The following is a 13537-nucleotide window of genomic DNA, read 5'->3' on the forward strand; positions in this document are numbered from 1 at the left end:
TTACAGGCCACTTGTGGGTGTGGGTCTGTTCTTTAAATCAGTGGTTCTCAACCAGTGGCCCGGGGACCACCGGTGGTCCTTGAGGGGGTTCCAGGTGGTCCGGGGACCACCAGTGGTCCTTGAGGGGGTTCCAGGTGGTCCGGGGACCACCAGTGGTCCTTCAGGGGGTTCCAGGTGGTCCAAGGACGACCGCGACCGTGCATGTTTACGTTTACGTGACCAGAGCCATAGAGTAATGGTTGAGACCAGAGCCATAGAGTAGTGGTTGAGACGAAGCAGTGAAAGGTCCTGAAAGATACATAACGTCAGTCTTACCCAATACCCAATCTTTCTGTTTTATGAACACAAAGCTGCTGTACTTTATACCTCATCCTTTAAATGCTTAGTATGAGGTATAAACTTTATACCTCAAATGCAGCAGCCAGAGTTTTAACTAGAACTAAGATGAGAGAACATATTACTCCAGTTTTGGCTTCACTGCACTGGCTTCCGGTTGTTTTTAGGATTGATTTTAAAATTATTTTACTTGTGTATAAAGCTCTCAATGGTCTCGCACCTTCCTACCTACATGACTGCCTGCCTAAATATGTCCCAAACCGCCCGCTAAGGTCTTCCACTGCTGGCCTGCTCGCTTTGCCTAAAAAAATGGCAACTAAAAAATACGTGGAAGCAGCTTTTTGCTTCTACGGGCAGTCGGCATGGAACAAACTCCCACTGTACCTTCGACAGGCAGCCTCTGTAGACATTTTTAAAGCACAGCTCAAGACCCACCTCTACAACATTGCTTTTAATTGATCTTTTATTTTTTGTTATTCATGTCCTCACTGTATTGCATCACTGCTTGTTTTTTAATGTCGTTGCCTTGCTTTTCTTTTTTATTCTCCATTGTTCTGTAAAGCACTTTGAGCTGCATTTCATGTCATGAAAGGTGCTATACAAATAAAGTTTTATTATTAGTATTATTATTATTATTATTATATTTTAAATGCTTGGTATGAGGTAAAAAGTACAGCAGCCTTGTGTTTGTGACCAATGAGTGAGCTCAGGAGAGGCAGGAATGTACTTAGGTGTGTAGACACACTCACACGCACGCACGCACGCACGCACGCACGTGGCGCTTTACATAGATGGTGCATTACATTCACCCATTCACACACACCATCCTGCACATCAGGAGCAATCAGGGGTTCATAGGGGACACTTTGACACTAACTCTGGGGGAGCCCGGGTTGGAACAGCCACTCTACCCCTAGAGTCTAGACCTTAAATCATGGCTCCATCTTCACACTAACTGGTCATATAGTTAATTTCCGACCCTGGATCTTTTAATGGGCATTTTATGTTACAAGGTGGACCACAATGGAAACAAGCTCAGTCTTCTTTCTGTATAGTCCATTGGAATTTGAAAATTATTTTTCTATTATTTTCTGTCTCTGTCTGTCTGCCTGCACTGGAGCCAATGAGAGCTCAGTGACCAGCTCATGAAGAAACATTATTTATGAATAACTGAGACCTTTTGTAAAGTGATTCTGGAAAATAAAATAATATATATAACACGTTATTTTAGGCTGTCTTATTTTTTGATGTGCATACTACTTAATGTGATATATTTTTTCAAAGAGCAGAGAGCAGCCCAGGCAGAAAACTTACTATGTGCTCTTCTATAAATACCTCAATAAAAATAAATAGTTATTAAGTCAAATAACAACCACTCAGAAAAAACGTGTGATATCACTTATGTCTTCTTTCATATTCCTGAACCAATTATATGACAAAGCTCGCAATAGTTCATGAATAATGTTTGTTATGAGCTGGTCCAGCCGGCTCCATTCACTGCCATGTATTCATTGCACTTCCGGTGTGAGTTTGGCTCCCATGAAAGTGTCCATGAAAGTGTCATGGCGCGGCCCAGTCACGTGACCACTTCCCTTCCTTCTAAGAGCTTCCTTGGCAGCTTACAGGAAGCAGTCACAGACAGGATGCAGCTTACAGGAAAGAGTCACACCACTCCAGCAGACAGGATGCAGCTTACAGGAAGCAGTCATGCACAGACAGGATGCTGCTTACAGGAAGCAGTCACAGACAGGATGCTGCTTACAGGAAGCAGTCACAGACAGGATGCAGCTTACAGGAAAGAGTCACACCACTCCAGCAGACAGGATGCAGCTTACAGGAAGCAGTCACAGACAGGATGCAGCTTACAGGAAGGCGTCACAGACAGGATGCAGCTTACAGGAAGCAGTCACAGACAGGATGCAGCTTACAGGAAGGCGTCACAGACAGGATGCAGCTTACAGGAAGCAGTCACAGACAGGATGCAGCTTACAGGAAGGCATCACAGACAGGATGCAGCTTACAGGAAGCAGTCACAGACAGGATGCAGCTTACAGGAAGGCGTCACAGACAGGATGCAGCTTACAGGAAGCAGTCACAGACAGGATGCAGCTTACAGGAAGCAGTCACAGACAGGATGCAGCTTACAGGAAGGCGTCACAGACAGGATGCAGTTTACAGGAAGGAGTCACACCACTCCAGCAGACAGCCGCAGCAGTCGGCCTGCTGCTTGGCGTTGGCTCCACACGCGTCCTTCAGCCACTCCTTGAAGAGCTCCTGGTCCTTCTGGAGCACCAGGAGCTGTCCCAGGACCGCGTAGGCCTTGTGGAAGTCCTTCTCCTGCAGCCTCTTCCCCAGAGCCTCTCCGATGCCGGCCAGAGCCAGCGCAGACTTCTCCCCCATGGGCTCGGACACAAAGTCCTTGTGTTTCTGGGAGGTCGTCGACATGGTCGTAAAGGTGATTGATCGTTGATTGGCTCACACGCTGCGCTTTGAACGCTAATTATTTTTGCACCGGTTCGGCGTTCCTTACGTTTATATTCACACATGGTGAATTATGTCATGTTGATGATGTCGTGATGACATCATCAACTGACCCTAAGCCAACTGACCCTAACTGACCCTAACTAACCCAACTGACCCTAAGCCAACTGACCCTAACCCATCTGACCCTAACCCAACTGACCCTAATCCAACTGACCCTAAGCCAACTGACCCTAAGCCAACTGACCCTAAGCCAACTGACCCTAAGCCAACTGACCCTAACCCAACTGACCCTAACCCAACTGACCCTAAGCCAACTGACCAGAGCCTTCTGCCAACCAGCCAACTGACCCTAACCCAACTGACCCTAAGCCAACTGACCAGAGCCTTCTGCCAACCAGCCAACTGACCCTAACCCAACTGACCCTAAGCCAACTGACCAGAGCCTTCTGCCAACCAGCCAACTGACCCTAACCCAACTGACCCTAAGCCAACTGACCAGAGCCTTCTGCCAACCAGCCAACTGACCCAACTGACCCTAAGCCAACTGACCAGAGCCTTCTGCCAACCAGCCAACTGACCCTAACCCAACTGACCCTAAGCCAACTGACCAGAGCCTTCTGCCAACCAGCCAACTGACCCTAACCCAACTGACCCTAAGCCAACTGACCAGAGCCTTCTGCCAACCAGCCAACTGACCCAACTGACCCTAAGCCAACTGACCAGAGCCTTCTGCCAACCAGCCAACTGACCCTAACCCAACTGACCCTAAGCCAACTGACCAGAGCCTTCTGCCAACCAGCCAACTGACCCTAACACAACTGACCCTAAGCCAACTGACCAGAGCCTTCTGCCAACCAGCCAACTGACCCTAACCCAACTGACCCTAAGCCAACTGACCAGAGCCTTCTGCCAACCAGCCAACTGACCCTAACCCAACTGACCCTAAGCCAACTGACCAGAGCCTTCTGCCAACCAGCCAACTGACCCTAACCCAACTGACCCTAAGCCAACTGACCAGAGCCTTCTGCCAACCAGCCAACTGACCCTAACCCAACTGACCCTAAGCCAACTGACCAGAGCCTTCTGCCAACCAGCCAACTGACCCTAACCCAACTGACCCTAAGCCAACTGACCAGAGCCTTCTGCCAACCAGCCAACTGACCCTAACCCAACTGACCCTAAGCCAACTGACCAGAGCCTTCTGCCAACCAGCCAACTGACCCTAACCCAACTGACCCTAAGCCAACTGACCAGAGCCTTCTGCCAACCAGCCAACTGACCCTAAGCCAACTGACCAGAGCCTTCTGCCAACCAGCCAACCACTAGCTACCTTATCTTCTACCACTTCCCGCTCCGTGTCAGTGCTGCTCCGGTTTCCACATATTCCGTCACCCTCGCCTGTGCCAGGCTTCCATCTGTTGCCGTGGTAACTGCATTTTGATCTCTCTCTCTCTCTCTCTCTCTCTCTCTGACCTTAAAGGACAAGAGCAATTCCAAATGTGGACAAGAAATAAAAAATCACACCCGTGTGAAGTGAGGGGCGTTCTTATACATTATACATCATCTCATGAACAACTGAATTTATGCGATTGCTTCGCCGATTTGCTCGTCTACATAATGAACATAGTGAACTGTGAGCAGGTGAACTGTGAGCATGTGAGCTGTGAGCAGGTGAACTGTGAGCAGGTGAGCTGTGAGCAGGTGAGCTGTGAGCAGGTGAACTGTGAGCAGGGGGTGAACTGTGAGCAGATGAACTGTGAGCAGATGAACTGTGAGCAGATGAACTGTGAGCAGGTGAACTGTGAGCAGGTGAACTGTGAGCAGATGAACTGTGAGCAGGTGAACTGTGAGCAGGTGAACTGTGAGCAGATGAACTGTGAGCAGGTGAACTGTGAGCAGGTGAACTGTGAGCAGGTGAACTGTGAGCAGATGAACTGTGAGCAGGTGAACTGTGAGCAGATGAACTGTGAGCAGGTGAACTGTGAGCAGATGAACTGTGAGCAGGTGAACTGTGAGCAGGTGAACTGTGAGCAGATGAACAGTGAGCAGGTGAACTGTGAGCAGGTGAACTGTGAGCAGATGAACTGTGAGCAGATGAACTGTGAGCAGGTGAACTGTGAGCAGGTGAACTGTGAGCAGGTGAACTGTGAGCAGATGAACTGTGAGCATTTGAACTGTGAGCAGGTGAACTGTGAGCAGATGAACTGTGAGCAGATGAACTGTGAGCAGGTGAACTGTGAGCAGGTGAACTGTGAGCAGATGAACTGTGAGCAGATGAACTGTGAGCAGATGAACTGTGAGCAGATGAACTGTGAGCAGATGAACTGTGAGCAGGTGAACTGTGAGCAAACTGTCACAGGCAATTAACCAGGATAAAGCACCGATACTGTGATACAACATAATGGGCCTACTGTATAGTAACATAAATCTGTTTTGATTAAAATTATTATTATTTCCCCCCTCCTGTCCGAGGGGGGGCTGTGCTCCACCCCTACTTCCTTCAGCCATGTAAATCTCTGTGGACACTTAGCATTGATATCATAATTCAGTTTTAACTATTTAAACGGATATCATAATTCAGTTAGTCAACTATTTTAAGCCATATTTCCAGAATGATGATTGTCACTAGATACTGTACTGTGCTCCGATACTTCTATTCCTCGCTTCAAAATCAATAGCTAGCACACACACACACACACACACACACACACACACACACACACACACACACACACACACACACACACACACACACACACACACACACACACACACACACACACACACACACACACACACACACACACTACAATTTACAATTCATGAAAGGGCTACGGTGTAGGCCAGGCTTAAGAATACAGCCAGCCCAGTGGCATATTAAGTTATGTAATAATGAAAACATTATGTACACTCATTTACCTGGAATGTTCTATATGGTCTAATCTAATGGAATACGAATACATTGATGATCAAATGCAGGAGTTTACACACTCTCAACCCCCAACCCCTCACTGGTGCGAAATCGGGGAGGAAAAACAGGGAAGCGGTAATTGGCATCATAACAGTTTATTGTGATTAAAAAAGACTCCAGAGCAGCATCGTGGCTGAGCCAGCAGAAAACATCAGCATGGAGCATGAAGGTAAATAAGTGCACATTTCTGAGATAAATAATGAATTACACATACAGTACGAACCAGGGTCTGTAGATCAGATCTACACATACAGTACGAACCAGGGTCTGTAGATCAGATCTAGCACAACGGTCAGCCTCTTTGGCAGAGAAAACATTGGTACAGTATGTTTATAGAAAACATTGGTACCGTATGTTTCTACAAATCACAATATATTTTTTTAATTATTTTTTTAAACAGTGCACGGCACCACGTGGATTCCTCCTGGTCTTTGTCCACATCTCCATCTCTACCTGTCCTGTGATTGGATCATCTCCATGCCTATCTTTGTCTGATTGGATTACTTTTTCTTCTACCTGTCCTGTGATTGGTCACTGAATTTAAATCGCCCTGCGTCCATCTTTGATAAACTGCCTATATAGTCTCTGAATTTAAATCCCCCTTATTAAATGAACCAACATGTCTGGGTTGTCTAGTTAAATGAACCACTCTTTGACTATAGTTAAATGAACCACTCTTTGACTCTAGTTAAATGAACCACTCTTTGACTCTAGTTAAATGAACCACTCTTTGACTCTAGTTAAATGAACCACTCTTTGACTCTAGTTAAATTAACCACTCTGTGACTCTAGTTAAATGAACCACTCTTTGACTCTAGTTAAATGAACCACTCTTTGACTCTATAGTTAAATGAACCACTCTGTGACTCTAGTTAAATGAACCACTCTTTGACTCTAGTTAAATGAACCACTCTGTGACTCTAGTTAAATGAACCACTCTATGACTCTAGTAAAATGAACCACTCTGTGACTCTAGTTAAATGAACCACTCTTTGACTCTAGTTAAATGAACCACTCTTTGACTCTAGTTAAATGAACCACTCTGTGACTCTAGTTAAATGAACCACTCTTTGACTCTAGTTAAATGAACCACTCTGTGACTCTAGTTAAATGAACCACTCTGTGACTCTAGTTAAATGAACCACTCTGTGACTCTAGTTAAATGAACCACTCTTTGACTCTAGTTAAATGAACCACTCTTTGACTCTAGTTAAATGAACCACTCTTTGACTCTATAGTTAAATGAACCACTCTTTGACTCTATAGTTAAATGAACCACTCTGTGACTCTAGTTAAATGAACCACTCTTTGACTCTAGTTAAATGAACCACTCTTTGACTCTAGTTAAATGAACCACTCTTTGACTCTATAGTTAAATGAACCACTCTTTGACTCTAGTTAAATGAACCACTCTGTGACTCTAGTTAAATGAACCACTCTTTGACTCTAGTTAAATGAACCACTCTTTGACTCTATAGTTAAATGAACCACTCTTTGACTCTATAGTTAAATGAACCACTCTGTGACTATAGTTAAATGAACCACTCTTTGACTCTATAGTTAAATGAACCACTCTGTGACTCTAGTTAAATGAACCACTCTTTGACTCTATAGTTAAATGAACCACTCTGTGACTATAGTTAAATGAACCACTCTTTGACTCTAGTTAAATGAACCACTCTTTGACTCTAGTTAAATGAACCACTCTGTGACTCTAGTTAAATTAACCACTCTTTGACTCTAGTTAAATGAACCACTCTGTGACTCTAGTTAAATGAACCACTATGTGACTAGTTAAATGAACCACTCTTTGACTCTAGTTAAATTAACCACTATGTGACTAGTTAAATGAACCACTCTTTGACTCTAGTTAAATGAACCACTCTTTGACTCTATAGTTAAATGAACCACTCTGTGACTCTATAGTTAAATGAACCACTCTTTGACTATATAGTTAAATGAACCACTCTGTGACTCTATAGTTAAATGAACCACTCTGTGACTCTATGGTTAAATGAATCACTCTTTTACTCTAGTTAAATGAACCACTCTTTGACGCTAGTTAAATTAATCACTCTTTTACTCTAGTTAAATGAACCACTCTTTGACGCTAGTTAAATGAACCACTCTGTGACTCTAGTTAAATGAACCACTCTTTGACTCTAGTTAAATGAACCACTCTTTGACGCTAGTTAAATGAACCACTCTGTGACTCTAGTTAAATGAACCACTCTTTGACTCTAGTTAAATGAACCACTCTTTGACTCTAGTTAAATGAACCACTCTTTCTTTGACTCGTTCAGTGTGTCTGGGTTGTCGGTGCCGAGGATGGCCATGTCACCAGACTCCTCCCCTTGCGAGTCTCCTCCTCCTCTGGTCTCGTTGGTGTGGTAGGAGGCGGAGCCTTTATGACGGAACATGTAGCGAATCAGGAACACCAGAGTGCACAGGATGGTGAAGATCACCACGGCGATGATGCCTGCAGACCAACCAGACGTCAGCTGATACAAACAGTAGAACATGATTGGTTGGTTATGAACAAACATTCTGATTGGCCGTACCTCCGATGATGGCAGAGTTCCTGTTGACACCGCCGGGGAACGCCCTCTCCTCATTGAAGGGGAACTCTGAGAGAGAGAGAGAGAGAGAGAGAGAGAGACACAGAGAGAGAGACAGAGAGAGAGAGAAACAGAGAGAGAGAGTGAAATAAAGAAAAGCTAGTGTATTGGGAATAGCAGTGCTGTTTGCCGTATCTCCCTCCCATGGACCCCCATCACCCCTCCCCCCATCACCCCTCCCCCCATCACCCCTAACCCCATGGACCCCCATCACCCCTCCCCCCATGGACCCCCATCACCCCTCCCCCATCACCCCTCCCCCCATCACCCCTAACCCCATGGACCCCCATCACCCCCAGATGGGGTGTAGTACCTGTGTTGTCCAGTAGGGGGTCCGTGGCAGCAGACATTACCCTGGAAGGACGATGTGGGCGTGGCTGGGGGCGTGGGTGTGGCTACAGGGTCTCTCAGGGCAGACTGCAGGGGCGTGGCTACTCCGTTGAACCGCTCTGGAGAAGGAGGCGTGGCTACTCCGTTGAACCGCTCTGGAGAAGGAGGCGTGGCTACTCCGTTGAACCGCACTGGAGAAGGAGGCGTGGCTACTAGATAAGGAGGCGTGGCCACTGTAGAAGGAGGCGTGGCTACTCCGTTGAACCGCACTGGAGCAGGAGGCGTGTCTACTGGATAAGGAGGCGTGGCCACTGTAGAAGGAGGCGTGGCTACTCCGTTGAACCGCACTGGACAAGGAGGCGTGTCTACTGGACAAGGAGGCGTGGCCACTGGAGAAGGAGGCGTGTCTACTGGACAAGGAGGCGTGGCCACTGGAGAAGGAGGCGTGGCCACTGTAGAAGGAGGCGTGGCTACTGCGTTGAACCACACTGGAGAAGGAGGCGTGGCTACTGTGTTGAACCACACTGGAGAAGGAGGCGTGGCTACTGTGTTGAACCACACTAGAGAAGGATGCGTGTCTACTCCTGGATAAGGAGGCGTGGTCACTGGAGAAGGAGGCGTGGCTACTCCTGGATAAGGAGGCGTGGTCACTGGAGAAGGAGGCGTGTCTACTCCTGGAGAAGGAGGAACCCTGGAGAGTTGAAACGCTGGATGAGCACTGGGTCTACGGGGCGAGAGAGAGAGAGAGAGAGAGAGAGAGAGAGAGAGAGAGAGAGAGAGAGAGAGAGAGAGGATTAACATTAACTCGATATAGCAAAAAAAATTAAGAAAATCACACCCGTGTGAAGTGAGTGGTGCAACTCCGTGTGGGGGTCCCTCTACTGTACTGTACTGTCACACCCAAAATCATCATATAGTTAATATGTGTGTGTGTGTGTGTGTGTGTGTGTGTGTGTGTGTGTGTGTGTGTGTGCGCGCGTGCGTTGCACCAAGGAGACCCACAGGGACACACATAGCTGTCTATAGAGAGGTTGCCCATATATGGTCAATGCGTGACATCACAGCACTGATGCGTGTGTTTGTCAAATAGGAGACGGTCCGTTTCTATGAGCACTTTTCTGGCTGTTTGGGTATCCGATCTTTTCTCCAATTGGCCGAACGAACATCAACCTGAGAGAGAAGCAGTTCAACATGGAGACGTCTGTGGAGCACGCCACGACGGGCAGAGCGCCGGGCGGAGGAGGGCTGGACGTGGAATGGGGCGACGAATCAGGCGACGGCGACGACAACAGGATCAGCGACGAGGGCGAAGAGGACGGCCAATCAGGGACCACCAACGACGGGACGGGGACGGACGGCCGGTCGCCGCCGCCGCCGAGGACCAACGACGGGGAGGCGGTCCGGGACGTCGGCTCCAGGATCAACGCCTCAAAGGGAGAGGACGACGCCGGCAAGATGTTCGTGGGCGGCCTCAGCTGGGACACCAGCAAGAAGGACCTGAAGGACTACTTCGCCAAGTTCGGCGAGGTCTCCGAGTGCACCATCAAGATCAACGCCAGCACGGGCCGCTCGCGAGGCTTCGGCTTTGTCCTCTTCAAGGACCCGGGCGGCGTGGACAAGGTCCTGGAGCAGAGGGAGCACCGCCTGGACGGGCGGCAGATCGACCCCAAGAAGGCCATGGCCATGAGGAAGGAGCCCTGCCGGAAGGTCTTCGTCCGCGGCCTGGACCCCGACGCCTCCGAGGACGCCGTGCGCGAGCACTTCGGCGCCTTCGGGGAGATCGACGGCGTCAAGCTGCCCGTGGACGTCAAGACGCAGAGGCGGAAGGCGTTCGCCTTCGTCACGTACCGCGACGAGGCGTCGGCGCGCCGCTGCCTGGAGAGGAAGGTCCACGTGGTCGAGGGGAGCAAGTGCGAGCTGAAGATGGCCCAGCCCAAGGAGATGTACCAGCAGCAGCAGCAGTACGGAGGCCGGGGGGGCTACGGGGGCGCCAGGGGAGGCCGGGGCCGACCGGGTCGCGGCCAGGGCTGGAACCAAACCCTGGCCTACAACAAGCCCTTCACCAGCGGCGGCTACTACTGGAACCAACAGGGCTACGGAAACCAAGCCTGCGGAGGATACGGAGGAGGGTACAGCGGCTACGGCGGAAACGACTACTACTCCTCTGGTTACTACGGTTACGGCGGCGGAGCGTATGACTACAACAAGGGCAACTCCAGCTATGGGAAAACTCCAAGACGGGGAAGCAACCACAGCAGCTACAGGCCTTACTGAGAGGAAGTAACCATGGCAACCACAGCAGCTACAGGCCTTACTGAGAGGAAGTAACCATGGCAACCACAGCAGCTACAGGCCTTACTGATAGGAAGTAACCATGGCAACCACAGCAGCCCGAGAGGCATCCTAACCGGATGCCTGAACCGCCTACGCTGGCTCCTTTCCAAGTGAAGAAGCATCGACTCTAACTTCTTACCCTCTCTCTAAGGGAGATGCCAGCCACCCTAACTGAAATACTCACCCTCTCTCTAAGGGAGAAGCCAGCCGCCCGTCCGAAAACAAATACGGTAAAGAGCTAATTAACCAAAGTGCTGTACAGGCCAGGAGGAGGGGACTCAATACTGCCTCCATCTGGTGGAGTCAGGTTACTACAGGCCAGGAGTAGGGGACTCACTACTACCTCCATCTGGTGGAGTCAGGTTACTACAGGCCAGGAGGTAGCCAAATCACTAATGCAGAAAAACATTAAACAAGACATACAACTCGGAGGCAATAAAAACAGTAAGAAACAAAGTGTAAATAAAACATAAAAGCAATAACAACCACCAATGATAAATAGCATGCAGCCACATCAGGGGGAGTCAAAAGCTATAGTGAATAATTGTCCTTAGATGTAACCACTTAAACCCTAGATGTATCCCTTAAAGCCTAGATGTAGCCACTTAAACCCTAGATGTAGCCCCTTAAACCCTAGATGTAGCCCCTTAAACCCTAGATGTAGCCCCTTAAACCCTAGATGTAGCCCCTTAAAGCCTAGATGTAGCCCCTTAAACCCTATAGTGAGGAGCAGGGGTTGAGGAGGCATAAGGTCCCGGTCTCGTTTTGTAAGAAACTGTGCCCGGAGGGTTAGCGAGGGCTGAGTTTAACAGGATTCCAAGGCCGATAATAACTAGAGGGAGGTTTCGTTCAAGTGGCTGAAGGAGTCAACAGAAGACGTCTTGGAGCTGTGACAGTTTAAGCTAAGCCTAAATCTAGTCTACAGTCTTGGAGCTGTGACAGTCTAAGCTAAGCCTAGTCTACAGTATTGGAGCTGTGACAGTCTAAGCTAAGCCTAAGTCTAGTCTACAGTCTTGGAGCTGTGACAGTCTAAGCTAAGCCTAAATCTAGTCTACAGTCTTGGAGCTGTGACAGTCTAAGCTAAGCCTAGGTTAGTCCACGGGATGGCTAGGAGTTCTGGAGGTAGGAAGATGGGCTGTCACATCATTGTAAAACAGGATAATCTTAAGAGAGCAGCAACGATCACAGAGACAATACATATAAAGACCATAAAAAACAGATTCAAGCGCTAACCAGATTAAAAACCTAAAAAGGTACAAGTGCAAACCTCCTCCCCGTTTAGCTAAATCACATTTAAAATGTTAAAGGAGAATGGAAGTTGGGAGGAACACAGCAGAAACATTCTGACCAAGTTCTGTAAGGACAGTTTAGACAGGGAGAACATGACGTTATGTTACATGAATAGAGATGCCACAGTCCAATTAGAAACAGTGTTACTAACTTCTGTAAGGACAGAGCAACATGACAACGTTATGTGACAAACGCTCGCCCCAGTTTTAGCGGATGAGATCGAAAATCTTAAAAACGTGAATAACTCTTGATCTAAATCAGGGATGTCGAGCTCAGTTTGGTTCGGGGGCCAGATCCAGACCATCTGATCTCAAGTGGGCCAGACCAGTAAAAGAATGACAAAATAACCTACAGTATGTCAACTCCAAATCATACATATTATAATCACGGATCACGAGGGATCTATTCTAAGCACAACACATTTATTCACAAACAATAGAATTGAAATAAAATGATTTAACTTTAATTAACAACTGGTTTCTTTTTATATATGCATAGAGACGGCACCGGATTTCTCCTTCCATCCACTTGCATTAAGTTGCTCTAAAGCGCATGAGGCGATTTCACTCCTCCTTCCGGGTAGGAACTAGAAGTAGCCTGGTTAATAAACCAGACTAATATCGCACGGACCGCGGGATATTAGTCTGGGGAGGCTCAGCTTGGATTTCATTTCCAGGGGAGCGGGTTGAAACATTTTCTCTTTGACGCAATTGGTCAGAGCTACTGTCAGTCAAAGGTCTCAAGCATTGAAAGTCACTGTACCAAAGCCCGCCCATATTGCATACCGTGTCCCGATTGGCCGCCCCATTTCTCTGGTGTAGGAAATGGGCGTACAATTGAGCCTCTCCAGACCGTAATCCGCCGGCAGGCAATTTATTTTTGCCAACGGCTGATTCGGTCTGGTTTATTAACCAGGCTAGGAACAGAGTGCATTCTGGGATGGATTGGGCCAAATCGTGAACGCGCTGTCCCGTTGACTATCATTGCGCGCGTTCACGTATGAAACGGCGTTCACGTGTCATCGTGAACGTGCGCAATGATAGTCAATGGACCAGAATTGGCCCAGCGCTGCAATACCAAATTCGGCCACTATGTCCATTTGGCCTCAGGGCTTCCTCCGGGTGCCGTCTCTATTCATATTATACTTCTTAGTTGTTATTTACGTTGTGTTGTT

General features: G+C 48.0%; 3 protein-coding genes across 3 annotated transcripts; 1 reads left to right on the forward strand and 2 right to left on the reverse strand.

Moving 5' to 3' along the window:
- Positions 1-2508: 2508 nt before the first annotated feature.
- LOC310867900 (barrier-to-autointegration factor-like) lies at positions 2509-2781 on the reverse strand (the record flags this gene model as incomplete). Its single annotated transcript, XM_083778070.1, has 1 exon — positions 2509-2781. One exon carries the CDS (start codon positions 2779-2781, stop codon positions 2509-2511), a length of 273 nt encoding a protein of 90 aa, XP_083634196.1.
- A 5280-nt stretch (positions 2782-8061) lies between these two features.
- LOC310867522 (contactin-associated protein-like 2) lies at positions 8062-8942 on the reverse strand (the record flags this gene model as incomplete). Its single annotated transcript, XM_083777637.1, has 3 exons — positions 8723-8942; positions 8353-8418; positions 8062-8270 (listed from the first exon to the last, which is right to left on the reverse strand). Exons 1-3 carry the CDS (start codon positions 8757-8759, stop codon positions 8062-8064), a joined length of 312 nt encoding a protein of 103 aa, XP_083633763.1. The 5' UTR covers positions 8760-8942.
- A 988-nt stretch (positions 8943-9930) lies between these two features.
- LOC310867524 (heterogeneous nuclear ribonucleoprotein A/B-like) lies at positions 9931-11013 on the forward strand (the record flags this gene model as incomplete). The annotated part of the gene is made up of 1 exon (XM_083777639.1): positions 9931-11013. One exon carries the CDS (start codon positions 9931-9933, stop codon positions 11011-11013), a length of 1083 nt encoding a protein of 360 aa, XP_083633765.1.
- Between the last annotated feature and the right edge of the window lie 2524 nt (positions 11014-13537).

Source organism: Protomyctophum parallelum, assembly GCF_964188405.1.
Source record: "Protomyctophum parallelum genome assembly, chromosome: 12".
NCBI lineage: Eukaryota > Metazoa > Chordata > Actinopteri > Myctophiformes > Myctophidae > Protomyctophum > Protomyctophum parallelum.